At 38.1% G+C, this 27760-nt stretch overlaps 1 protein-coding gene across 1 annotated transcript in view; it reads left to right on the forward strand.

The window, feature by feature from the left end:
- The first annotated feature begins 1797 nt into the window (after positions 1 to 1797).
- Positions 1798 to 27760, forward strand: part of efl1 (elongation factor like GTPase 1) — a 39868-nt gene continuing 13905 nt past the window's right edge. The window contains exons 1-18 of the mRNA XM_088333523.1: positions 1798 to 1889; positions 2159 to 2251; positions 6298 to 6365; positions 8689 to 8773; positions 9022 to 9155; positions 10836 to 10973; positions 11065 to 11276; positions 13337 to 13460; positions 14618 to 14697; positions 15391 to 15527; positions 15618 to 15740; positions 17714 to 17813; positions 19548 to 19696; positions 21514 to 21668; positions 23264 to 23399; positions 23552 to 23683; positions 25196 to 25343; positions 27405 to 27534. Coding sequence (XP_088189649.1) covers positions 2167 to 2251; positions 6298 to 6365; positions 8689 to 8773; positions 9022 to 9155; positions 10836 to 10973; positions 11065 to 11276; positions 13337 to 13460; positions 14618 to 14697; positions 15391 to 15527; positions 15618 to 15740; positions 17714 to 17813; positions 19548 to 19696; positions 21514 to 21668; positions 23264 to 23399; positions 23552 to 23683; positions 25196 to 25343; positions 27405 to 27534 — 2136 coding nt within the window. The 5' untranslated portion in view covers positions 1798 to 1889; positions 2159 to 2166. The remainder of the gene's footprint in view (positions 1890 to 2158; positions 2252 to 6297; positions 6366 to 8688; positions 8774 to 9021; positions 9156 to 10835; positions 10974 to 11064; positions 11277 to 13336; positions 13461 to 14617; positions 14698 to 15390; positions 15528 to 15617; positions 15741 to 17713; positions 17814 to 19547; positions 19697 to 21513; positions 21669 to 23263; positions 23400 to 23551; positions 23684 to 25195; positions 25344 to 27404; positions 27535 to 27760) is intronic.

Raw genomic sequence — 27760 nt, forward strand, 5'->3', positions numbered from 1 at the left:
GGAGGTTCGATCTCATGACCTCAGAACTGTGCCGCACACGCGCTAACCACTGCGCCGCCGTGCTGCCCAAAAGAAGAAAATAATACTTAAAATGAAAAACAATGATGTGCTTTATTCATGTTTTTATTTTTACAGTGCAATCTTAAACTGTTTTGTTAAACAAATTAAGTTATTAAATGTACTGTGCTACCCCAAGAGCAGATAATTAGTACATAAAAAGTATACAAAAATCTACTGCCACCTACTGACATGGATGACTATTACAGTTTCTCCTCTGAAGATAGCAAAAATACTGAATAATAGCCTGATTTTTTGGAAAGATAAAATTCCAGTGGCACACTAGACAAGGTCTCACGGCACAGTGGTTGAAAAACACTGAAATAGGACACTCACCTTTGAGCGGCGTGCCTACTGCAAGCTTAAAATAGTCGGGTCAAACTATAATAATCTCTCAGTAAACATGGAGCAAAAAAAAAAAAAAGAGAATTCCGACCCATTGTGCTGCCGATTGATGCACACAACGCCACATTAATTAGTACAGGAAAGCAGGAATAACCTTTATTAGGTAAAAATGTTTTTGACTACATTCTTTTTAATTAATAGTGTTGAGACCTTCATTGGGGCCTCTTGGTGGCTTACATTGTTTTAATATTTTTTTAAATGAGGCTGTGCCCTATCGCTAGCAGGGTTGGGTACGGTTACTTTAACTTGATTACTTTCAATTACTTTTGGATTACTCCAATACCAAATATGCTAATAAAAGACAAAAGAAACTAAAGATGAATAAAATTCCTACATTTTGAGCAGGCTCGGGGAGTAACGGAACACATGGAACGGCAAAAATGATGTTGGCAAGCTGTTTGGATCTATTTTCATTTTGTTTCTGTCGCATTTTATGTTAGTTTTGTCGGAGATCAAAGAGATCAAAGCCAGGAGAGAAAGCTTACCACGTGTTGTGAGTCATCATTTTATTCATATTTAGTTTCTTTTGTCTTTTATTAGCATATTTGGTATTGGAGTCATCCAAAAGTAATTGAAAGTAATCAAGTTAAAGTAACCCTACCCAACCCTGATCGCTAGACACACTTTCCTTGATTTACAAGGTGGAGGAACAAGAAAAAATCTTGGAAAACGGTCCTCTTTCAGGGTTTCTAGAACTGTTTTATAGTGTTAACGTTTCATGTGGGATACTGAATATGGTCACTTTAATAGACAAAACGAGATGAATAGTGGGTGTGGTTATTCAATTACCTTGTTTTTCAAAATAAAATATTGTTATATAAAAAGGTCAAAGCCACCAATTTTGAACTGTAAAAATTTGGGGGGGGGGTGAGTTTAATATAAAGTGTACCTTTCAATGCGGTCGTTTGTAACTTGTAGAACTGTTCATAAATAGTTCTTGTAATATATTGTCCGCTTATGATTAAAAAAAAAAAACCTTGTTCCGTCTTTTTAAATTAAAAAAAATTGCGTATTAACAAAATGTGTTTACGTTGACAATAAAGGTTACCCGCATGAAATTTGGTTGTAAAATTAGCAAGTTATGATTTATTTTCAATATACATACATTGCCCTAACGGGGACATTGACCCGACCAATGTGGCCGTCATGTAGGCACGCTAGTTAGCGGGTTGCTACAACGCGCCGACGTATCAAGTCTAGGAGGAGGAGGAAGACATCAGAATTGACGTTTAACTCAACGAATGATTTTTTTTAACTTTTTGAGGAGTACGAGGCTTTTTGACTGAATTTGAAAGTGGAATTTTATCAAGTATCCATGAGGATAGGGGGCGGTAATGCATCATTGTTTGGATGCGAACCACCGTTAAACTCGTAGAAGAAGAATCGACGTCATTCGAAAGTTCTTTTGCACGAAGCTACAGCACAAGGTGGGTTCAACATTACTATCTCTTTGCTTATCGACATTAAATATTCCCACTTTGTCTCTCGAGGAATTAAAAACGTGTCTTAATATACAAGTGTTTCTTTGTGTCACTTCACAATATTTGTAATTTACACAAGGTTTGATTTGTGGTACTGTTTCGATGGACAGTGTTGCTGGGAATTGTGTACAGCTGTTTTCTGCCACCAATTAAACTCAATTTCAATATATTCTACATCGTTACTCTATCATTTTTGTATATATTTTGTGTTTTAGGGTTTACAATGGGACACCTGGATACAATCATTGGGCTGCAGAAAAATCCTGCCAATATTAGAAACCTTTGCATCCTGGCACATGTTGACCATGGTGAGGTTTTGTATTCATCTTTTCACAGATTTACATGTTTAATTTGAGCCAATATGAATGGAGATCAATTTCTCATCTCATTAGCTGCACCGCTTATCCTCAGTAGGGTCGCGGGTGTGCTGGAGCCCATCCCAGCAATCAGTGGGCAGGGGACACCCTGAATTGGTTGCCAGCCAGTCACAGGGCACACAGGGACAGACAATTTGCTCGCTCATTCACACCTCGGGACAATTTGGACCAGCCAATCCTCCTGAAATGCATGTCTTTGGAATGTGGGAGGAAACCGGAGTGCCCGGAGGAAACCCACGCAAGCACGGGGAGAACATACAAACTCCGCACAGTAGGTCCCATAGCTGGATTTGAACCCACACAGGAAGTTCCCAAGACCTTAGAACTGTGCCGCACACGCGCTAACCACTGCGCCGCCGTGCTGCCCTGGAGATAAATCATTGCCCTTCTAATGTCTCTCATATCTTTTTGTAATAGGAAATCTTTTTATACATCCATCTATCTACCCTGGTCATATCCCTCGAGAAGCGTGACAGACAGCAAGACAAACACATACAATAACAAAGAAAATAAAAAGGGAAAAAGTAGCAAACGACACACACAATTTTTTGGGGGCCATGGCCAACCCAAATGCCCAAACACCCAAACAAACACCTAAGTTGGTCATGCTTTCGTCCCTCCAAAAAAGAAACGGGACACAAGAAAGCGGCCATGTCACTTGGGTCAGGGTGACACAACACACTCTTCTGTTCAACAGCAGGGCCCGACAGCTTTCACTGGTTTACCCCTGCCGTATCATACAGGTGCCATGCCCATCCCTTAGAACGCGCCCAAATATCCCACTATCCTTTTACAACACCTCTCCACTCATTCCTATCACCAACAAGAGCTCTAGCTTCCACTATATTTAGACCTCTTTCCTGCAGTGCACTCATAACACCATCCATCCACGTCACTTGCGGCCTTCCTCTTGGTCTCCTTCCATTGACTTCTGCTCTGTAGATCCTCTTCAACATTTGCACCTCATCCATCCTCTCCATGTGTCCAAACTAAAGTGGAAGCAAATGCTGGAAACCATTGTACTGAACCTAAGTTTTTCTGATTTTTGTTTTGCATTATCAAGTCATGAACTTATAATTTATTGTAAGAATTTAATGAAAGACCTCATGGAGAAAATACAATAGCTTAAACCAGTTTTGCACTGGAATACAAAGATGATCATAGACACTTAAAATATACTGTACACGCATAGCACAAACATTTTGCCCAGAAAATGATAAAATTACCATCCTGCAAGTAATCCTTATTTTAACTAAATACAGGGATCAGAATTTTCCGCGGATCCGCGGATTTCCGCTGTTTTTGAACCCCAAAGGTCATTCCCCTAAATCGTCTAAATTCGATGAGAAAATATTTTGGGGGGGTGAGGTATGATACGTGACTGTTTCATCACCCCAAGTTAGCAGTTAGAGATCGCGAGAAAAATCGGCAAAAAGAAGCGCAGCGCATTAGATCTATAACACACAACAAATAGATCGACTCCTACCATTGGTCGATAGGTTCGCTGATAACCAATCAGTGGAGCTTTTGTTCAGAGCATTGGCTTTCTCAAACATGGCGCTCCTTCCGGTCTTTTCAAACAGTGAAATGAGTGTTTGAAAAAGTAAATATGAAAATACTAAGAAAAGAAGACGAGGCTTTTGTCTCCGAGATTGATAAAGGAATCAAGAATAAATTTAAGTGGTCATGGCTGGAGAAGACTGTCACAGACTGACATGTATTTTCTTTAAGCATGTTCAGTTTGTGCATTCTATTTTCAAATTAATGATGAATGGTTATTAATGTATATATTTTCATATATATTGTTGATTAGTAGCTAAATACAAGGTCCATCTTCATCATCAAAACACAACAACAATGGTGATGGTTGTAACATTGTAATCCCCCAATTGTTTTAAACATCTTAAAACTGAAAAAAATACATGGTTTCTGTTTTGTTGGATTTAATTCATTCTAGTGCAATTTTCACATAGCAAATAAGATAAATGCTGTTGGCTTCCCCCACCGGGCTCCGCCCTGGACCTGGCCGGGGCCTGCGGCCCCTGGACCCTGGCTATTTCAGCTGAAAATGAAAATCTCCTTTCTGATCCCTGTAAATATACCTGTGATTTGATTTAGTTTTCTTTTCTGTAACTCTAACGGAACACAATTACCGTATTTTCCACACTATAAGGCGCACCGTGTTATAATAATAATAATAATAATAATTTCCTTTGTATTGTCATTCTTTGTAACAATGTACATAGAACGAAATGTCGATACACCTGACCCGTTGTAGCGAGTCGGTGCAGCCGCAGCCAGAGGGCGCCGCCATTATACCAATTAGGTATGTCTCGGTCGAGGCGCGAACCAGCGACCTCCCAGTCTCAAAGCGGGCACACTACCATCTAGGCTACTGAGCTGGTGTAAGGTGCACCTTCAATGAATGATATATTTTAAAACTTTTTCCATACATATAGCGCACCGCATTATAAGGCGCCATAAGTGCATGCTGGTTTAAGATCAGGTAATTGTGCAATTTTGTAATTGTAATCCTGTGCAGTCCTTCGAGACATTTTTGTGATTAAGGGCCATATTAATAAATTTGACTTGGCTACAGTAGAGGATTTAGTTATGTTATGCAACCATTAGATGGTGCCGCGCTAAAGGGAATGTCAACAAAACAGTCAGATAGGTCAGTCAAACTTTATTAATAGATAACTAACAAGCTTTCCACAACTCCATTCACTCCCAAAATGAATAAACAGCTGTTTTATTATTTTCTCTGATGTAAAGCATTTTCGTGACCCATCTTTAACATCTTTGAACAACAACAAGGCATAACATTTTACTTTTCCTCCATTTAGTCAACACGCAAAAACCTGTCTGATACTGTTATGGTAAATTAAACGTTAGTGCAATTGCAATATAGTGACACTCGTAATGTACAAAAACAATAACAAGTGCAAAACAATATTAATAAAGCAATAACATAATAACTGTAAAATGTAAAACGTAAACAGCTCATCCTCATGCTTCTTCCACTTCCGCAACATCGATTCATTAATGTTGAACTCTCTCGCTGCTGCTCTATTTCCGTGTTCTACTGCGTGACTGATCGCCTTTAGTTTAAACTCTGCGTTATAAGCGTGTCTCTTAAAAGGAGCCATTTCAGGGTCTTTATACAAACGCACAAATAAAAGAGAATCGTTGTTTAATATTTCCCAGTATGCACAGCGCACTTCTTTTTCTACGCGAAAAATGGAGTCGGTGGCTGCTTCTCTTAGTTGCGAGACCTTGCAATTTAATATTGATCCATATATAAGGCGCACCGGATTATAAGGCGCATAGTTAGCTTTTTTAAAAAAACAAACAGATTTTATGTGCGCCTTATAGTGCGGAAAATGCGGTACATTTGGTATCTTAATTGCGTAACGCCGCTACATTTATTCCGTTACTCACCAGGCCTGTACATAACAAAAGTAAAAACTGTTCATTGTTTTGTGACCATGTTCAAGCAAATAAAAATGTTGAACACACTTTGCTCAGGGTAGAAACTCACTGAAATATATGTGCACAGTGCATCCACACCCCTTAAAGCTTCAGTTCAACACCTGTGAATATCCCCTCCTGCGACCCCACCACCCCGTCTTGTGCAGTCAGTTGCACTCTGCGTTTCAATGACCATATCTATTTTATATTGTTTGGTTTTCAGATAATTTGATACAAATTATAGTCCTTGACGTGTATGTGATGTGTGTGGACCTGTATATAGAGTAATTACCCAACTTACGCAGTTTTGGTGTTAAAGAATATTGGCCCACCATTGCCTTCGCCCATACATGGCTGACAATGGCACCTGGAATAACCACTTTCTTCTTCGTTTTCGGCGTAATATCAAATGGTTGTTTCAACGAAAAAAGGAAAAAAATGATAATTTCTAGAGATTACTGTGACATTTTAATGTCTAAATACAATATTTTTGTTTGTATGTTCAGGTAAAACTACCCTTGCGGATTGTTTAGTGGCAAGCAATGGCATCATATCAAGTCGCCAGGCAGGGAAGGTAAGTTTTTCATTGGCGGGCACTCAATGGCAAATGAAAATCTCAAATGTTCTCGGGATTATTGTTTTGTAATGTTGTAATGGACAATTTATGAATGTATGAAATGAGCACACAAACATGGCAAAGCAGAGATGATTTACTGTGTGGAGGTGTATATATGTATATAATTATAGTTTCTAAATTATATTGTTTTTTTAATTGCTACTGCTAAATGTTAATGCACTTATAATCTTTGCACTGTTGTTACAATGTACTATTCCTCATTACATTATTATTATAATTAAAGACAGTTTTTCTAAGCACTATGTATAATTTCTTTTTGGCCCTATTCATCCTGGTAGTCTCTTTCTCTTTTATGTCTGTTACATGATTTACCCTGAAGTGCCATGTCTAATCTCGTTGCATCGTGTTTCACCACGGTGATGACAATGAAGATAATTATGATTATAATGAATTTAGCTTCTATCAGATTTCCCCTCCAATAAAATCTTCCTTATATTATCAGAAATGCATTATCAGGGTCCTGCCTGAACAAGTACATTTTTCAGTGAAACTACCTGTTATTTCTTTTTTGTGTGCGTCATACAAAACACAGTGTGTTAAAAATTTGTAATTTAATGTCAGATCAGTACTTTGAAATACTTAGTTTTGACTGCACCATCATTTTCTTAAGCAGAGGTCGGGGACCTATTTGACCCAAAGAGCCATAAAAGCAAAAATATTATGATATTTTTAGGGAGAGCCACACCATATTTTTTAAGACAAAATTCAACAAAACTGCCAAACCTGCTTCCAGACAAACGCTAAATTTTCAGCGCATTTTATTTCACCGCGTGACGTTTGATGGTTACATAAAATCTAAGAAATAAAGATAATGCCGGACCCTGTGTTCCATGTCCACTTAAAATGTGTCTCCCTTCCAGAGTTCCTAGAGTGGTGAGGCTCATTCCGTCTGGCATTTTTGTCCTAAATAATGTTTTCAAAACAAGATGCAAGCAAAGTTGTTTTTAAAAATAAATAAATAAATAAAAGTCACAAAATACTGCAAATTGGATACCTAAGTATTTACTTTAGTGCAGACGGCGCTGCGCAAAAGGTCGATCGCGGCGTCCGCCTCTAGCTCCTCGTCGTCTAGTATCAACACTGACGGACTTTCTTGGTCTTTGTCTTTGCCAAACGCCAGGATTGGGAATTTCTGCAGACCATTGTCACAAAAATAAATCCTCTTTGACCGATAAATTGTCAATTTTCTCCCCTCTGCATTATATCCTACGACGATAACATCATCTTAAGTCGGTGCCATAGACGTATTTCCACATATACGGTAACCTACCTGACTGCCAGTAAAAAATGGTGTTTAAATTCAATGTGTTCTGTACTATGAGAGCAACTTGTCTTTCTTTGATCTGCCTGTGGAACTCTCTAAACTCTTCTACCCTTTACTTGGTTGGACAGACACACAGACAGATATATATATAGTGTTTTTATTCTTGTGTATGTTTGAGGGCAGACCAGTTCAGGGTGCTTTGAAGTAAGGGAGTGAGGAAGGTGTCTGTTGAGGAATTTGGGCTATGATTGAGCGTGAGTTGCGGCCAACAGCAGCTCCGGTTAAATGTTTTATATTGCTGTTATTTGTTTATTAACTAAGCTATCAGACCAAATCAGTGTCTGTGTGCATCTTCAAACACACGGGGGCATTACTGTATATACATAAATGAGAGTGAGAGATCGATCGATCCCAAACGAAAACATTATCCCCACCCACGCTTTGCTTGCGGTGATAAAAAAAGAAGGATCAATGAGTATTTCGTAATCATTATCCTATCCCTTGAATTGTAAATTAAATTGTGAGGTAGCCAAAGATTGCTACCCCTGCCGAGGACGTGTCTTCAGCTTCTTAATGTTGACTTCTTTCACTTGTTATTCTGAATTTTAAAAAAAAATACAGTACTACATTTGAATACCCACACGCTGACCTCGGTTATGTCTATCGATTCTGTAAATGTCCGCCCGTGTGTCAGTGATGTTTATAGGAAATTAAATCACACATTTCATCCAATTGAGTTCTTACCAAACGCCTACAGCATTTTGGATCTCATCACACACAAAGTACGCCACTTTTTTTCGTTTTTACAAAAATCCAGTGCTCTTTGGAGGAGTTATAAAGACACTCAAATGTCTCACACCTCACTTAAACAAGGTTCCATGAAACATTTTTCAATCCAACCGTTAGAATTTTTTTGCACGGTTATCAATGTTCTTGATATTAAAATCGATTTGTGTCTGTTTTCTCATTCATTTTTTCCTGTTGCTAAATTTTCAGCTAAGGTATATGGATAGCAGAGAGGATGAACAAATCAGAGGAATCACCATGAAGTCCAGTGCTATCTCCCTGCATTACCAAGAGGGTAAAAAATAAGATTGTGCATCAATGAAATGGCCCAAAATCCTGCCAAAATTATAAACTTGCAATCCTGCACCACCCATTTACAATGAGTTATGGAGTACCAAAAAACGTATCCCCATTACTTGTTATCCAGGAGGAGAAAAAACATTATTCTTAACAAAAACAGCTGTATAAAAATGTATTGTCATTAACATATTGTGCCAGTATGGTAATCAGCTTTTAGAAATTGTCAACATTTTTTACCCTCAGGTGAAAGCAGTTTCTTATTAAATTTGATTGACTCGCCGGGGCATGTTGACTTCTCTTCTGAGGTTTCCACAGCTGTCCGACTCTGTGATGGTGCCATCGTCGTTGTTGATGCTGTCGAGGGAGTCTGTCCCCAGGTATTTATGGTGCTGTTCTTCTCATTCATCATCTTGTAAGGGCCCAAGTAGTTGACTCTTTTATTATTTTGTAATTGTATTTTTTTTCTCCAAATAAACTTTAGACTTTTTAAGGAAAAACAGAAAAATGTCAGTGCGTTTTAAAAACTCGTCAGGTCTGACAAAAATATTTTTAGTCACAAATTGACCTGTAAAATTTCATAAAAATTACACCTTAACATCCCTTGGAGTATCAAATCAAATAGATTCCCCCTTCGTCTGATTAACAGCATAAGTACACTAAGCGGCTGCTTAGGGCCCCACAAACACGGGCGCACCTGGATTACAGAAATGTACAAATGTGTGACAATGGGGGTGAAAACGTAGCAATGGGCGGATTTTTCATTGCAGCTTCCAAACACTCTATGTTGCGTGACATGGCGAGTCCTGTGCACAGAAACAAAGAATGTGATGTCCTGGGAGGAAGCGAAGTCGAGGGCATGAGTTTGCCTCCAGCTCATGAGCTCCAATAATCAACTCCAAAAAATAAAACCACAAAATCTGGAAAGCCCGCACTGCTGTTGTTGCAAAACTTAACCCCCCTTCCGCCGCCATTCTGCAAAAGAGAACCATAACATTATTAGGACTGTGTTTATTGGCTACCATTAATCAACCAGAGAAAAAACTTTGGGGAAAGACCTAGAAACCTACCATCTTCATCAGAGAGGGTGAGTATGTAGGTGGGTTGTTCAAAAAAGTTGCTCGAAAGAAAGCCTCAACTCTGCTTGCAGTTGATCAAAACAGAGACCCGTTTTTTATATATCACTCATTAATATACTTTTGTTACATAACATTTTTTGTAACATTTTAACTATCATGTACTCCAGTATCAAAAAACATCTCCAAATTTGGTCAAGGCAATTGTTGGAGCGTTCCGTTACACAAGCTTGCCGGACACCTATGTGAATTTCGGATTCAATTTATTGGTCCCCTTAAAAATTCTTACAAGGTTGACTATTCTTCTTTACAATTTTCCCCCATTATTTAAAATCAACAAAAGTCTTTTCCAAGTGTCCAATCAACGCAAGTTTTCACGGTCACTTCGAACCAATCCATGCCATGAGTTTGAAAGTCTATGACCAAACTCAAACATTCTTTCCCAAAATGTCCCCATCTCTGCTTACAGGAGTGGCTTTCAAATAGCTTGTTCAAAAACCACTGCAGATTGAACTCACACACTGTATTTCTGTTCACATTTGCGAGTGAGTCGCAATTTAGAACCTTTATACACTGATTTATAACAAAACACTTCCTTTTTTTCAATGTTTTTTCAGATTTTGCATTTTAGGACAGACTCAGACATGTAAAGAAAAAAAATCAAAAGAAATAAACAGCGGCTCCATTGTAGACTGCTCACATGAAATGCTATAAACTGTATGCTACAATAGATCCTCTATGAGCAGAGGATGGGGTACATATTCATTTGTTCAGTCCACCTTAGCTTGGTCCAAATAGGTGAGAAATGGGTCCCAGATTGTCTGAAATTTCCTGGCTGAGCCAGTCCTCAGAAATCAGTCTTTCCATCTGAATGACTGACAGCATATATTTTGAATGAGGGCTCTGTATTAACCTTTACTGAAAATGCATATTGTGTTCATTCATTTCTGTATCATTTTTCTTTTTCTGTGTGTGTCATCATAGACACAGGTTGTGTTGCGACAGGCTTGGATGGAGAACATCACGCCAGTTCTGGTTATTAATAAAATAGACCGACTTATAACGGAACTGAAACTTAACCCTCAGGAGGCTTATGTGCACTTGCAAAAGATCATGGAACAGGTAAAGATGTTGTAATTGTACAACCCAACACTCCTGAAATATTTAGAGTAAATTACAATACTCTTCTGCGATTTTTTTTGTTTCCTTGGAGGTGAATGCGGTTACTGGGACCCTGTTTACATCTAGAGTAATGGAGGCACAAGCAGGAAAAATAAAAGAGGAAAAACAAAGTGGGATACCGCCTGGATATGAAATGGATGACTGGAGTGCAGGACTTGAAGAGGCTGATGATTCAAACCTCTACTTTTCTCCTAACCAAGGAAATGTGGTCTTTGCCAGTGCAATAGATGGATGGGGTTTCAGGTAAGGCTGATCTTATTTCAATTATTCTTATTGTATATATTATCCTTATTACATTATTTCTCGCTCTTACTTTCTTGATCTTTTTGTTTATAAAAAGAAAACATGTACACTTGAGAACTAAATTATTAACACTCTACAAAAGGTTGTTTTCAAAATAAATCCCATACATTTTCGTACACAGCAGTACATTTTGACACTCAACAGTAGGACTGCACAATTGACCCAAATCTTATCAATATTACGATATGGCATAGTGCGTTTAAGTAAACGCAAGACACTGCGTTTTTTTAAGGATTTATAGACTGCCACCCTCACTACAAGCTCCCCTGAAGAGGGTGCTGTTTACTTAAATTTAACCCCTTAACAATCCTGTTAAATTGACATAAAATCCCAATCCAAGTTGTACCCAAAGTAAATTGAATGCTGTTGTTGAACTGTTTGGAGAATTGTATCTGTTTTGGTGTCTTTTAATAGGTAACAATAGTCCCCAACTGAAATAATCGCTGCAAGTGCTACCCGCATTGAGTAATCTAAGTTGAAACAGACAGAAATAAAAGGATTTTATTCTCGCCTAAAAAAAATTTGGGATCCCATGCCTGTAGATGTGTGTAGCATGGGCATCTTACCTAGAAAACAGCTGAGACAATAACATAAATCCTTACCTGGTCCGGGGTCATAGTTGATCACAATCTGAGTTTTTCCTTTCCCTCATGTAGGTTTTAGATCAGGGGATGGTGTAAGAGTCTGTAGTTTGCAATAGTCTGTGGTCTGTGCAGCCCTTTGAGACTCTTTGTGATTAAGGGCTATACAAATAATCTTGACTAGACTATTTTATTGTTTTCTAAGGGTATGTCTAGGCGTTTTCAAAATTGTCCATTTGGAGACTCCAAAAGGACCAGTGACTGGTGACATCATACATACGCGTCTTTGTTTCTTAACAATCTGACGACCTGTTGGTGGGATGTAGGAACGTTAACTGGTCAAAAGTTATTCTTCCAAATATGTGTTGTAATATTGTCATATTCCAGGTATTCCTCATAAAATATGTTAATGACCTGATGCCATTCGTATTTTTATTTTTTCCCACTAAATTTTGCGCCCACTCATAGAAGAGTGGTAGGTCATACATCCAAAGGTTAAGCACTCGTAAAAAAATAAAACCAGGACAGAAAATTAATTTGTCTTTTAACACCGAAAATCGCATCAAAATCGCAATTACGAAAATCCCAATTACGTTTTTCCCCAAAATCTTGCAGCTCTACTCAAATAGCCAATACATCTGGGACAATGACTTTAAAGTGCCACTCTTTGCAGCATTTACAGCTGCAAGTCACTTGAGTTTTGGTATTCGATTTGCACATTCTACTTTGCAAAATAGCTCAAGCTCAGTGCGGTTGCATCGTGTTTGTGAACAGCAGTCTAACTGTACCCACAAATCCTGGATTTGCAAGCAATGTCTTGTTGACATTTGCTATTGATAATCTCATGTCCTTTTTATCATCTACACTAATGTGTGTGTGTTCTGCCTGTAGCGAACAATAATGAAAGATGAGCTATCAATTCTTGCTATGATGTTAATGTCGTTTTTTTTTCACAAAACATTTTTTGAAAACTGAATAACAAATCATTTGTTGCAAATTAAAATCATTTATTTCATTTGATAACTTTTTTTATATGATCACATATTTACAATGAGTTTCTATCAAATTTTAATATTTTATGTAAATGTTCAATTATCCTTTTATTTATTCTATACTCTTTTTAAACAGATTACATGAACATAAACATTTTCAGGTGAAAGTCAGTAATGAGTTATTGTTTTAAAAATCTAACTACAATAAAGGTATTTTTTAATGTAAGAAAAAAAAAAATCAAACTTTCTAGATAATATTTTTTACTCTCCCAAAAACTGGGATAAGTATTTATCACGTGTTTATATGGTTTTACATATTTGTGTTAGTGTTGGGGATTGTTATGTTTGCGTGATTGTGAAGATATGTAACATGCCCTGGTAACTTGAATTTTCTTGTGTTTGTGTGTGTATGCGTGTCTCCATGTAGCATCCAACATTTTGCCAACATGTATAGTGAGCGGATGGGCATTAATCCAGAGTTGCTTCTCAGAACACTATGGGGTGATTTCTACCTCAATTCAAAGGCCAAGAAGATTGTGAAGGGAGCTCAGGTAAGGTCATGATGACACAACATTCATGAAAGCAATTGTTGGGTTTTTAAATGAATCGTGCAGAGCTACATACTCCCTTACAGACTTGTTGGGACAGACGAAAATGTACTAATTTTGAAGTCAAGTACAGAAAAGAACTTTACAGCGCCCCCTTGAAGTAGCAAGACAAAATAGGATTGCATGTGTGTGTGTGTCCATTATGGCCAGATCCTAAGATTCATTGTAAAGCTCAGCTTTGAATTTTGGAATGTCAGATTCTAAGCCATTTTGTGTTGCCTCTTTGTCATAAACAATTCACCCGATTGACTAAAAGGCTTGGGGCAAACTCAAACTAAATAGATGATATTTTCGTTGACATTTTCGTCCAAGCAAGTGAAATGGATGAGACCACATATTCTGTTATTCGGCCTTCTCAATGTTAACTGCAGTATTAAACACAATTTCTGTGTTTCTACCTGTGTTGTGTATGCATATGTCACAGGAGACTGTTTTTTGCCGCGACTGCTGCTCACAACAACTATTAGCTGTCTACCAAATTATGTCAAAAGGATGACATTTTTAAAAGCCACTGCAGTTTACATAAAAAATGATTTTGTGCCAATATATATTTTTATGACGACACATTACAATATAGTTACACTGTACTATCACACGCAAATGTGCACGTACCTAACACACACTCATGAAATCTAAAGTGACAACATCCTTTGCAAAGAAGTAAAAATCAAAGGGTAGACCTGAATTAGTTCATTTTAAATCTGGTTACGAATTACACCACCCCCGTCTATTATGAGGAATAGGCATTCACCTAACTGTGAATATGAAATGAAATGAAATTAACTGCATTTATATAGCGCTTTTCAAGTCAATGACTTCCCAAAGCGCTTTACAATGTGCTCCACATTTCCCAATAGCGGCCTTGCAGCCATGTAAGGCGCTAACCTGCTTATTGGGGGTATTAGGGGTTCAGTGTCTTACCCAAGGACACTTCGACATGTAACACAGGACGAGCCGGGATTCGAACTGCTGCAAAGCTAAAAACCTTGTCAGTTAAAAGTTGCCTGTGCACAAAACATGCGCTTGTATCATCTGGTCTGAAGCAAAAAAAAAAGATTAGGAATAATTGCCCTGATGTATTTTCTATAATATTTTCCTAGGTCAAAGGCAAAAAGCCCCTTTTTGTTCAGCTTGTTTTGGAAAACATTTGGAGTTTATATGATGCTGTTATTACTCACAGGTAAGCTACAAAATAAACTTTGGAATTTAATCAACTGGCCTTACTTTTTGTATTTTACAGAAACCCAAAAAGTAATTGGACATCTTGTTCTTCAGTCACAGTAATATAAGGTGATAAGCAAATTCTACAATGAAATGGTTTAAGACCAACAATGTAAAGGTGTTAGAATGGCCAAGCTAACGTCCAGATCTCAATCCTATACAGCATTTGTGGAAATATCTGAAAAATGCTGTGCACAAACTATCATTATCAAACTTTTTAAGAATCTTGAGCTTCTTTTTAGGGAAGAATTGGCAAATTTTCTGCTTCAAGATGTGCAAAACTTATAGTGACATACACATAAAGACTTGTGGTTGTGATTTCTGCTAAAGGAGGTTGTTAGAAGTATAAATTCAAATGGGTTCAGTACCTTTTCTTTTTTAAATTATTTGTTAGCACAATATAAAATGTTGAACACATTTGGTTTGTTTTCACGATTGGGGCTCACATGTTTTTGATGCATAGAAAATATTTTGAGTAAGTTTAAAACCTGAAATATGGCAGTATGTCAAACGTTCTTGGGCAGCCACTACTTTTGCAAGGCATTGTATATTGTTTGTTACCAGTCATAAGTAAATTTGTAACTGAAGAACAAAGTGTTGACTTGTACTTTTTGTAAAGTTCATGTGCTTGATTCTGTCTTTTTATTCACAGAGACAAGGATAAAATTGAGAAGGTGTTGTCATCCCTCAGTGTCAAGGTTATGGCCAGGGATTTTCGTCACTCCGACCCAAAAGTTCTTCTCTCTGCTATATGTCGCCAGTGGTTGCCAGTTTCTCAAGCTGTCCTTTGTATCCTTTTTCAAATAAATTACTAGCTTTTATTTAGTCACCCCCAAACTCTCGAATCGATGTCACGGTTTTCTTTGACACCATGTATAGCAATGGTATGTAATAGACTTCCGAGTCCTTTGCAAATAACATCAGAGAGAGTAGAGAAACTAATGAGCGTCGGCGTACGACGATTTGACACATTGCCTCAGAGGACGCAGGAACTGAAAAATGGTAAAAAAAAAAAAGTCTTTATTCAACATTTACTAAAGTTTTTTTATTATTCAGTCAGTTTGTGGGTTCCCTGTTTGGATTGTAGAAGGGTAACAGTTCTTATATGTGGAGGCCCCTTTGCTGTAAATGCAGAAACAGTGCGTGCATTGAGTTGGTAACCCTCATTAAAAAAATAATATCCCTTTCTGTCTTTCAACCTGTTCCTCTCCCTTATGGTCTCATAAACCTAGAACTGCACATTTCTTCGTTGGAAAACCCTTGTGGACACCACCAGTCGGTGCTGTTGCATCTCTGGTAAAAGTAAATCCACATGAAACATAGATTTCCCTAGACCGCACAGGCACACAAAGTAAATGATTTCCCACGACACAGTACAACAATACTGTGTTGGGTACACTGGTGGTGGTTGAAAAACATTGATCAAGGCATCAAGTTTTTGCGTATTGGCCCCACACCCACCCCAGCACTAAATAACATGCAATAATCAAAACTCCGAGCATATGTGACTTTATTACTCATTTTTTAAAGATTTTTGCCCTTTTTGCCTAGTTAAGAAATTGACAACTGGTATATCAGATACTATTTGAAATACTAGCTGCAGAATGTGTTTATTTACTGATGTGTTTTGCCTTTTTGCAACGTTAAAGAAATGGTAGTAAAAGTCCACTACACGTCTGGCCAGAGATCAACATGAACTCGTTGCTAAACCAGACTTAACATTTGATTAATGGTGGCATTTTTTTAATCAAAGTCGCGGTAACAAAACATGTTAACACACATAACGGGCTATCTCTTTAATTAAATAAAGGTTTAAATGTTGCTACAGATTGTTAAAGAAAGCACCTAAAAATGACAAACGTGCGTTTCAGTGAGAGTTAAAAAAAACTTTGGAAAGATAAGCCCAATATAAATGAAAATCAGATCAAATTAATTTTATTTTTCACCCATTTAAATTGCCACTCAAAGTGCTCACTCAGCGTACAATAAAATCCCCTCATTTTTACCCACCCAAAAACTTGGAACACCTACTGCACAGACAAACACAATGATTAAAATAAAAAAAATTATACAAAAATATAACTACGGCAAGGCACCATAAGCCACAAAAGTGCAAAATTAATATTTTGTCGCTTTGTCGACTTAAGCCAGGGGTGTCCAATTTTTTTAGAAAGCGAGCCAGATTTGGTAAACTGAAAATGTTTGCGGGCCAACTATTCAGCCTGGCATTCATTGAACAGTTTTGAATAAATTCACCCTCCGTAATTGGATTTCTGTGCTTGGCGATCAGCATTGCGACCTCGTAGCTCGCCTTTTGTAGCATTTTCGTTCGACTTGCAGGGTCTTGTGAAAAAGCTCTGCTCTGCCGTTTGAACAGCTTCAAGTTGCTTTACCTTTTCTCAGCATTCGTTTCCAGTTAGCTTTATGCAGTCAGCATGTTTCGCCTGGCAGTGCCTCTTGATACTATATTATTGGCAAACAGCCACAGTCCTTTGGAAAAAATACTCCAATTTCCGCTTTACAGTCGCCAAGTCGGAAATGGAGTGGGTTAACATTCTCACAGAAAGCCAAGGTGGCCAAAGGGCTACTGTAATCATCAGATGCGATTATGATTTTTTTTTTAATTTTATTTTTTTACAAACTTATTTTATACTGGGTCAGCATTATTGGCGGGCCATATATTATTAGTTTGATGACAGAGGCCGCGGGCCAGTAAAAAATTGATCATGTGCCGTAACTGCTCCCCGGGCTGGACTTTGGACATGCCTGTCTCAAGCACTTAAAATAAAATAAAAAACAGATTTTTATGAGAATTTACTAAATGAAATACTTTACATTTTTGTCCAGTACTACGCCTTTTAGTTATTTGATATTTTATACCGCATCTCCTTTAGCAAGTCACTGTCCTCCAAATTTCCTCAGTCAAATTTAGTTTTGTAATGCGTAATGACCTTTTTATGCTTTGTGTTTCCCAGCATTCCTCCAATGTTCAAGCAATGACAGTGCGCCAGTCATAGTTTTTGTATCCAAGATGTTTGCTGTAGACACACATGGATTGCCTCAGAACAAACAAAGGTACGTGTAGATTTACAAACATATGTACCATCGCAGTCTGAGTGTATGGCTTAAGGTGATGTTCAGAGGAAAACGAGATGGAAAGTTGCTGATTCAAGGGAAAGTCTATATTAGTTGAAAACCAAACATAAACCTAAGAACACCATCTCAACTGTAAAACATCGTCGTTGCAATCTTATTTGTGGGTGTTTTACAGCCCGTCAGTCTTGGAAGGTGCTCTGTCTACAAGAAAAGATTAATGCTGCTTAATACAGGGACATTTTGGAGCAAAATATGTCTTAATCTGCCTGTCTTTAGAGGTTTGGACCAAAGTTGACCTTCCACAAGAACAAAGACTTGAAAAATAATGATAAAACTAAGCTTGATTTTTCTGAAGATATACTGTTTATGTAGAACTGCACCATTTGGTCCACCTTAAATAAACCAGTGGTTGTTTTTCACATGCCTATGTGGACTTTGCACAGGTCTGAATGCACCCTAATAAATTAAAAGAATGGAGACTTTGAAGAAGTGAGTCTAGGTCCACTTCCAAACAAACTCTGGTGATGTTCCCATGGTGTAAGTTAGGTGTAAAGGAAATGTATGATTCTCAGATGCAGCGCTGTTCTGAAGTGAACAATCTATCTATCTACCTTGGTCATATCCCTCAAGAGGGATGACCGACAGCAAGACACACACATACAATAACAAAGAAAATAAAAGGGAAATAAATAGCAAAAAAAACACACAAAAAATTTTGGACCATGGCCAACCCAATTGCCCAAACACCCAAAAAAGTTGGGCACCTCGGCACCCAAGTTGGTCATGCTTTCGTGAACAATAAATTCCTAAAAATCCTAATTTGAATTATTAAACTGTCAAATATGTCACAAAAGGACAGTTGAGTTAGGCAGAAATAAGAAGCAAAATTCGGTTTCTAGCCGGGGACTTAAAGGTATGTGAATATATGGCTTCTCACTAGGACGCAAATCTGAATTTCCGCAGTTAGGTATGGCAGGGATTTTCTTTTCTTTTTTAAGCCAAGAGCTTTTTTTAGAATAATTAACACAAAGGGCTATCATTTTGTTTTGTATTTCTAAAATATCAAGTTATCATGTTTTTACTATGTTGTTACGTTGTTATATTATGTTATTACCAGGATGTAATTTTTAATGTTAGGGCACAACAAGAAACACAAGAAATCTTTATTTGTGCAGATTAGTCCACATGCAAAATTTCGCTCCCATCGCAAAAATGCTATAGCCCATACAAAGCTGATGCAACACATCTATATGTTGTGTACAAGAATAGTACTTGATTTTGATAAGTAAAAAGCATTGTCAAGCGTCAAATGCAGAAACATTGTCTATATAGTTAATGACAATGCTCGTACTTGAGCCCCCGCCCCCTTCGGATTGCTCACAAATGGCATGTATAAGGGTAATTATTTTGTCTCTAGGCACGCAAACGATTTATTCAGATTGCTCCGATCAGTGCTCAGGAAACAAAAGTCAGTTCTCTAAGTGGTTTGAGTTTACTGGCTTTCTTAAAAGTGATGCCGAAATTCCACAGTGGATGCAAAAATCCACAGATATAACTAAAAGAAAAAAATCTGCGATTCACCTAATACAAAAGTCAAACTGCAATATAGTGAGGGAACACTGCTATAATATGTTAAAAAATAGAATGCAATACCAAATACAATTACCTTTTGAATGCCAGACATACTTTTACATTTTAACTATCTCAATGCAGACCTTTGACCCAGGAAGACCTTGTCCTGCGCCGGGAACGCGCAAGGCAAAGGCATGCCGAAAGAATGTCAGCTGAACAACAATCAGGTGGACAACAAAACGATGTAGTGAATATTCCTGAAGATGTCCAATCAAGAGGACTCTGCAAAGGCAAGTTGAATGTCTTACGAAAGTCTTGAATGATTCCCTTTGTTACATCCATTATGGCTATCAGGGCAACCATACGGCCTGCTGGCTAGTCAGATGATTTGATCCGGCCCGCCATAGAATTCTGTGTATGTCAAAAAAGAAGTCTCCTAGTAATTTCTATCATTCTATTTCTGATTTTTCATGACACTCCCCCACCGCCCTGAACACACCACGCTCACCTATCACCCCTGTAGACCCTTGAATGGGAAACTTTGATGACCCTGCTTGTTGACATTGCACAATTGATTTTATGAACATCCCTTACACTCCCCTTTCCTGCAAGATTCATGACAAGAAATACAGATGAACAATTATCAGCAAGATGAGTAGTTGAGAAAATTACAATTAAAAATGGATAAGTAATGACACTTGTTATTGTTATTGATATTCCTCTCATTCTCTGGTTTGATATATCTTACTTTCTAAGACTGATAACTCAGATCTTCCCACTATACCAATATTGGGATTTTTACCAATCTTGCCTTTTTCAAGCAACCCCAGATAAATGAACTGTAAGTGATGAAAAGCGACGCAACGAAGACAGACAACTTGATTAAGAGTAAACCATCATCAAACTACAGGAATTTGGCTATTTCAAACACAGCACCAGTCATTGTCCCTCTTCTTCCATGCAAAATTTTAAAATACATAATATAACTACAGCCTAATTGTATCCTGTCAAGCTAAAACAACCTAAGTAAGACTGATTATCTTGGAGCAGGGGTGGGCAAACTTTTTGAGTCGCGGGCCGCATTGGCTTAAACATTTTTTGAAAGGGCCAGGAGGGGAAAAAAATATTGATTACATTTTTTGTATATAGCGATACAGTCTTAAATACAAACCTCAGCAATACCTGAGTGTAGCTCCTATGCTGTTAGACTAAGGAAAAAAAAGCTACTGGACTTGTTCTAAGTTTGAGGAGTGGTAATATTTATTTTGTTAAATATGTTTAATTTTGGGCAGCATGGCGGGGCAGTGGTTAGCGCGTTGAGGCACAGTTCTGAGGTCATGAGATCGAACCTTCCTGTGTGGAGTTTGCATGTTCTCCCCGTGGGTTGCGTGGGTTTCCTCCGGGCACTTTGGCGTCCTCCCACATTCCAAAAACATGCATGTCAGGTCAATTGGCCAGTCCAAATTGTCCCTTGGTGTGAATGAGCGAGTGACCTGTCTGTCCCTGTGTTCCCTGCGACTGGCTGGCAACCAGTTCAGGGTGTCCCCTGCCCACTGCCCGAAGACAGCTGGGATGGGCTCCAGCACCCCCGCGACCCTACTGAAGATAAGCTGTGCAGATAATGGATGAATGGATGGATGTTTTATTTATTTTTCAGTTTAATAGCCGGTCATGTACTCTAATTTCGTTGTTAACCTATTTTTAGTAGCAAAATTTACGCTATCTGCACTGATAGGGTTTAGAATTAATGATCGATCTATTTTGTGTCAGAATAAGTTGCACAGTAATACACTTTGAATTTCAATGACAGTTCAAATAAATGACAAGAAGGTTCATTAAATAAGCAAAGAAAACACAATTCCAATGTTTTCCAGTTCATGGGATCCCAAATGCATGGGTAGAGAAACACCTTTTCCGTTACTGGCTCCATCTAGTGTTAAAACTGAGAAGTGCAACAGAGTTGAGCTCAAGCGCCATGTGCGGGCCATATTCAACTATATTTTCAGAATTTGCTACGGGCCAATAAAAACTGAACCACGGGCCGTAGTTTGGACACCCCTGATCTTAGAGGCTAAGCTTGTATGTGCATCTTTTTATTTTTTCGCAGATGAGATGGAAACTCAAGTGCTGAAAGAGCCTGAGGCCGAGGAGCAAAAGGAGACTTTCATAGCATTTGCAAGAGTATACAGCGGCGTGGTGAAGAAAGGTCAAAGAATTTTTGTACTTGGACCAAAGTATGATCCTGCCCAGGGCCTGAGCATGGTAAACTTTTTTTCTTTGTTTTTTTAAAAATGGAATTATTTATTTATTTGAAAAAGCAATGAGGCTTAGAAATTAAGATAAATAAAAATGAAAGGGGTACCTGGAGGATGGAGTTTTGAGTTTTTTTTCTTACTTAAATGAATGTATTAGGGCAGGCCATTTTATTTCCCTGTTCAAAGTGGCTTTGTGCCTTACGCATGGTGTAAAAACGGTAAGATCATTGACTGGGCACTGCTTACCCGACATAAAGGTTCTAGCATTCTCTTGTAGACCCGGGGTGTTAAACTCAGTTTGGCTCTGCGGATGGATCCAGACTTTATGAGGCGGGTCGGTCAGTAAGAGAATGGGGCTACATTATATTATAACATGGGTTGGGAACCTATAGCTCTTTTCATGAGTACATGTGGGACAGAGATACAATTCTACAATTGACCTTTTTTCTGCGACGTCTCAAATTCGATGGTTAGATCCCAATTATGTTAAGCCGAGGCACTGTAAACTGTGTTCAGTTAAGTTTATATAGGGCACATTCTGAACTACAGTTAGGGTGTCACACCAACATACCCCTTTCTAGCAGTAGGTCGCTAAGGAATCCTTTAAAGGGAAGCTCATTAAACTTAATGTGTTCACTGTTGAGATACTTTATGATGAAAACTTACAGAAAACACTCAAAACGCCAGCAAACCGCTTAGAGCAATTAGAATGGGTGAGTGATAGAGGTGGGCGGATCTCAGCACACAGCTCAAGGCGCTCAGTGCACTCTGCACTGAAGGTAAATGTGATGATATCTTATCGTTTTCAGTATTTTATGACATTTTCACAAAAGAACTTTGTTTGCACCTTGTTTTGAAACCATTTTTTAGGACAAAAATGACCCTCAACGCTCTTAAGTAACAAATTTAAGTGGTATGCATATTAATATGGGACACAGGCCCTGGTATTAATAATATTTCATTAATTTGATCAAATGATCAAAAGACACACAGTAAAATTAAATGTGCTGAAGAATTTCCTTTTATCTGGAGTGTGGGTTTGGTATTTGTGTTGAATTTTGTATTAAAATTATATGATGTGGCTCTCTCAAAAATGTTTAAATAGTTTTGTGGCTCTTTGGGTCAGGATGATTCCCGACCCATGTATATTTTAAATTGCTTTTTAAGATGGTATATATATTTTTGGTTTTGGTTTTTATCAAATATATTTCCCCCCAAAATGCACATTAACCCATTCATGTTTTTTTCCTCCTTAATTATACATTATTGGGCAGGTGCAACTTGTACTCCGCAGAGACTTATAGTCCGGAAAATACGGTACTTGGAGTTGCTGCAAGGGGTGTTTATAATATGCGCGCAACTCCATATTGAACGTGTCATTCTGAAAAATTGCTAAGAAAGTATCAAGAAATTGTATCTCAGGCATCTGAGATACAATGGAAGTATCTCGTTTTTTTTTTTGCCCTCTTATAACTCTGGTCATCTAGCCACCCAATCCTAATTTTCATGTTGCTCTACTGGTTGACTGATTTTTGTTTAAAGAAAAAATGAAACCCGTCATACATTTTTTTGTGTTCATTTTTTTGTGTTTATGCCTGGCAGCTACCCAACGAATGCAGTCCTACAGACAGTTTGCCAGAGGTCCCTCATTTGTCCTGTTGTTCTATTGAAAATGTGTACCTGCTCATGGGCAGAGAACTGGAAGAGCTAGAAGAGGTTCCATCTGGCAATGTGGTTGGTACGGTACACCTACGTAATATGTTTTTAAATTACCACTTCCTTGATCGGTGGACAAATTAATGCAAAAAACAAGGACTGTTCCTATTTGGGTTATTTCATATATATGTGAAAATGTTTTTGTGTTTATCAATAGTTCTGCTTTTCTTACAGGCATTAAAGGTCTAGAAGAGTTCATTTTGAAGTCGGCTACTATTTCAACTTCGCCTGCGTGCCCACCCTTTACTCCACTGAACTTTGAGGCTTCACCCATTGTACGAGTTGCCATTGAACCAAAACACCCAAGTACGTATGTTTATGTACAATATTCCCTCACTGCTTCTAGTTATTTTTTAATCTCGACCACAAACTCTTGTGGCCAATTTGTGATCATTGCAACTAGGTTCTTGTCAGTTTTTTGGGGTGATGGACCCATGTGGGGGAAGCAGGAATTGGAGGCTAGGATGCTCATAACATAGAAGGTATTTGTTAACATAATAAGGTACAAACTGACAAACAACGAAATTCCCAGAACAAACCTGACAAAATCAAAATTAGAAACATGGACAGAAACTAGAAACTGAACATGCAAGAAGCAAAATGTCCTTATCAAGGGTTCAGGATAATTGGACACAGGTGTGTGCTGATTGGACACACATGTGTCCAGTTCAAACCCTGGTTGGTGCCCTCTGGTGGTAGGGGGCGCACCACACCCTAACATAACCTTGTGAAAAAATAATTAATGATAGAGGCTGCAGCAACGCCAAGACAGGAAACGAGGGCGCCTCCAAGGGGCTTTCTCCAAGCCACGAGGACAGAAAACTGGGGCGCAGCTGGGGGGCTCACTCTGCCAGAACAGGAAACAAGGGTGCAGCTGAGGGGGCTTCTTGCCGCTAGAACAGGAAACCAAGACGCTGGGAAGGGGCCTTCTCCTCGCCACCGAGACAGAAAATGGGTGCAGCCAAGGGGCTTTCTCCTTGCCCCCAAGACGGCAAACATAAAGCCATCGCTGGGACAGGGACCTGGAAGCTCATTTGGTGGTCGAATAGTGCCAGATTGCAACACAGATGTAAGAAGTTACCCTTTTCTGTTGTTGTCATCGGTGGTTGCTATAGTATCGTACCCAATTGCTTTTGCTTGTCATCGTTCCTTGAGGATTAATGGGAGCTCCAGTGTCTCGACAATGACTCGGGTGATTCTGAAATGGAACTGTAGCATGTTTGATAGATAACTTATCCCCTGCTGTTCAGGTCAGATGTGTGAATTTAGGACTTCACTTGATTTGTGGGTGAAAACATTAACATGTCATGTTTTGTTGTTTTCACACATTTTTTTCCTTTTAAGCATGTAGCAACAAACATATCTCAGAATTAACAAAACACCAGAAAAGATAAACAAGATGACTGTTTAGAGTCAAAGGCTTATAGAAGCCCCATGTCCTAAGTAACTAAGGAGATTTATTCTATCAATCCCTTCAATTTATTATCATGTCCTATATCATTATAATTTGAGAAGCCTCCGTTCTCATCATTGTAAAGATTGATTAAAGTACCATCCAACCTCCTGTTTTGCTCCCTTTAAATAATATGAATAAAGTTGGCATAACATTGACAAATTTATCTTTAAGATGGGGGGTTGGAATGTTTTCAGACAGTGTTTCGTATTTAGATTAGCTTTTCTGTTTACGACGCCTAAATTCTCAAACATGTTTGATACTTGACGCCTTTCAGTAAACAGTGAGGGAATACTGTGCTGTGCTTTATCTTTCTGTATATTTGTAATCTGTATATTGCTGTATAATTTTGGTTTGTCATTCAGGTGAGATGCCAAAACTGGTGCGTGGAATCCATCTGTTGAATCAAGCTGACCCCTGTGCTGAAGTACTAATCCAGGAGACAGGAGAACATGTTTTGGTCACTGCAGGAGAGGTTCATCTCCAACGCTGCTTGGATGACCTTAAAGACCGGTCAGTAGAGGATTTTTTTTTTGGTGTCATCAGAAATTATAGTTAATTTTGATGGAAAGAACTAATATGAAATAATAGCCTTGGGATTTCGATGAAGCGATCTGTTTTTAAAAAGTGTTTTAAAGTATCTCATCAATGAGAACTTGGGCTTGGAGCACTGGAGCGCTACAGCTGACAAAATGTGATGATGCAGATCTCAAAGGGCGAAATTTCTGTCTATGAGTATGTTTGCCTCACCTTTTTGTCTTGTCTCAGACGAATAGAATCAATTAATTAAATAATCTTCCAAAACAATCAATTAATCCGAAAATTTCATTAGCTAAAATTTGTGTTTGTATGTGGATAAAAGGCCAAACTGTTCGCAATATGTTTGTTGTGCTTACATCCTAAAAGGTTGTAATTGTTTGACCCAAGCTGGAAATAATTAAATCAGATTTAAAAGGAATCTCCTTATACTTTTTTTTAATTAAATGCTCGCAAATAGACTATAGTAATAATAATAATAATAATGCATTTTATTTAAAAGCGCCTTTCAGGCCACCCAAGGACACTGTACAGACAATGAAAAAATACAATTTAAAAAGTTGTAAGCGAAATAATAAATAAAAACAAGACATAAAAATCATAAAAACATAGGAAATGGAGAAGCTATGTGTTGTAGGCAGTCCTGAACAGGTGTGTTTTTAGACGGGACTTAAAAGTGGAGAGAGGTGTGCAGTTTTGGAGGTCCGGAGGTAGATTGTTCCAAAGCTTGGGAGCACGTTTGTATGCCATAAATTTACTAGTCCGCCCCCCTTGTGGCCCATGAGCTAAAATGAGTTCGGTAACCCTGTTCTAAGACATTGTTTAATGCTGATGCAAAATCGCCTACAGAGGGAGACAAAGCGACATATGGAGTTTAGGATTCAGTACATTGATACACTACATACGAGATTAATTTAGATAGATAGATAGATAGATACTTTATTCATCCCCACTTTTCCAGCAGCATCCCTAAGCTGAGAACATTCGAAAATAACTGAGAACAATCGAAAATAACACGGGAGCTGCTGGAGTGGCTGCCATTCGTGACGGCGCCGGAGAAACGATTCAATTTGAATCATGTACAAACAAACAAACAATTGAATCATGTACAAACAAACAAACAATTGAATCATGTACAACAAACAAACAAAATATTTATGTTTCAATAAGTGGAGTGTTAATAAAATGGGGGGAAAATAATTTCTGATACTGATATAACCAGGTAAAACTAATTTTAAGTTACCTGTCCAAATGAATGTTTGTTCCCGGATCTAGAATTGCTCGTATAACGAGCAAATTTTCCCTATGAGAAACTGTTTAAATGTAATAAATTTCCAGCCCCCCAATGGCATCCAAACACATCTTCATGATGACTTAAAACACATTCAAATAGTAATTGTAAATCTAAAAAAATACATTAATAAAATAATGAAATTACTTTAGAAACACACAATGCATACCCAGCTGTCTGATAACAGTGTAGGTGGGGCGGGACAAACATGGAAAAAAACAATGGGAGTGCCCGCTTTAGCATGTTGGTTTAAGATCAGGTAATTGTGTCATTGTAATCCTGTGCAGTCCTTTGAGACATTTTTGTGATTAAGGGCTATATAAATAAATGTGACTGGACTTGACTGGAGGGGCTGACCAAATAAGATTCCTTCTGACTGACAAATACGATCATTCGCAAGCATTTATAAAATGAGAAATCTAAAAGTCATTTTGATGAACTTTTCATCTATATGTACAGTATTTTGAAACATTATATATTATTAACAGCTCAGGTTTATGAGACTCTGGCAGGATCAATAAAACCCTGACGGCCCGACAATCTTACGGGATGGGAATCACTGAAATGAGAGTTGGTTGTTTTTATGTTGATATATTTTTTGATGGTTTAAAAAAAATCAGTCTACGCCATGAGTGAAAGGAAAAATAATCTCTTTGGTGGCTTACAACGTTAAAACAGTGTTATCTGTCATGATTGGCTTGTATCAAAATACTCCATATAACACGGTATTTCCCTGGTTTCCAAAGGTTTGCAAAAATTGAGATCAATGCATCCAAACCAATCATTCCATTCAGAGAGACAGTGATTCGCCCTCCCAAGGTTGATATGGTAAAGGAAGATTTTGGCAAGCAGCAAAAAGTGGCTGTTATTCACCAGGTGAGTGAACCTTGCAGTATTTGAAGCACCTACTTCCCTGCATGTTGATTCCAAATATCTATCTATCTACCCTGGTCATATCCCTCGAGAGGGGTGACCGACAGCAAGACAAACACCTACAAAAACAAAGAAAATGAATAGAATAGAATATACCTTTATTGTCATTGTTACAAAATGGGTTGAACATATTGTGACAACGAAATTGGACGTGGCACTCCAGTTCACA

Source organism: Urocampus carinirostris, chromosome 4 (assembly GCF_059441175.1).
Source record: "Urocampus carinirostris isolate Australia breed hairy pipefish chromosome 4, RoL_Ucar_1.0, whole genome shotgun sequence".
Taxonomy (NCBI): Eukaryota; Metazoa; Chordata; class Actinopteri; order Syngnathiformes; family Syngnathidae; genus Urocampus; species Urocampus carinirostris.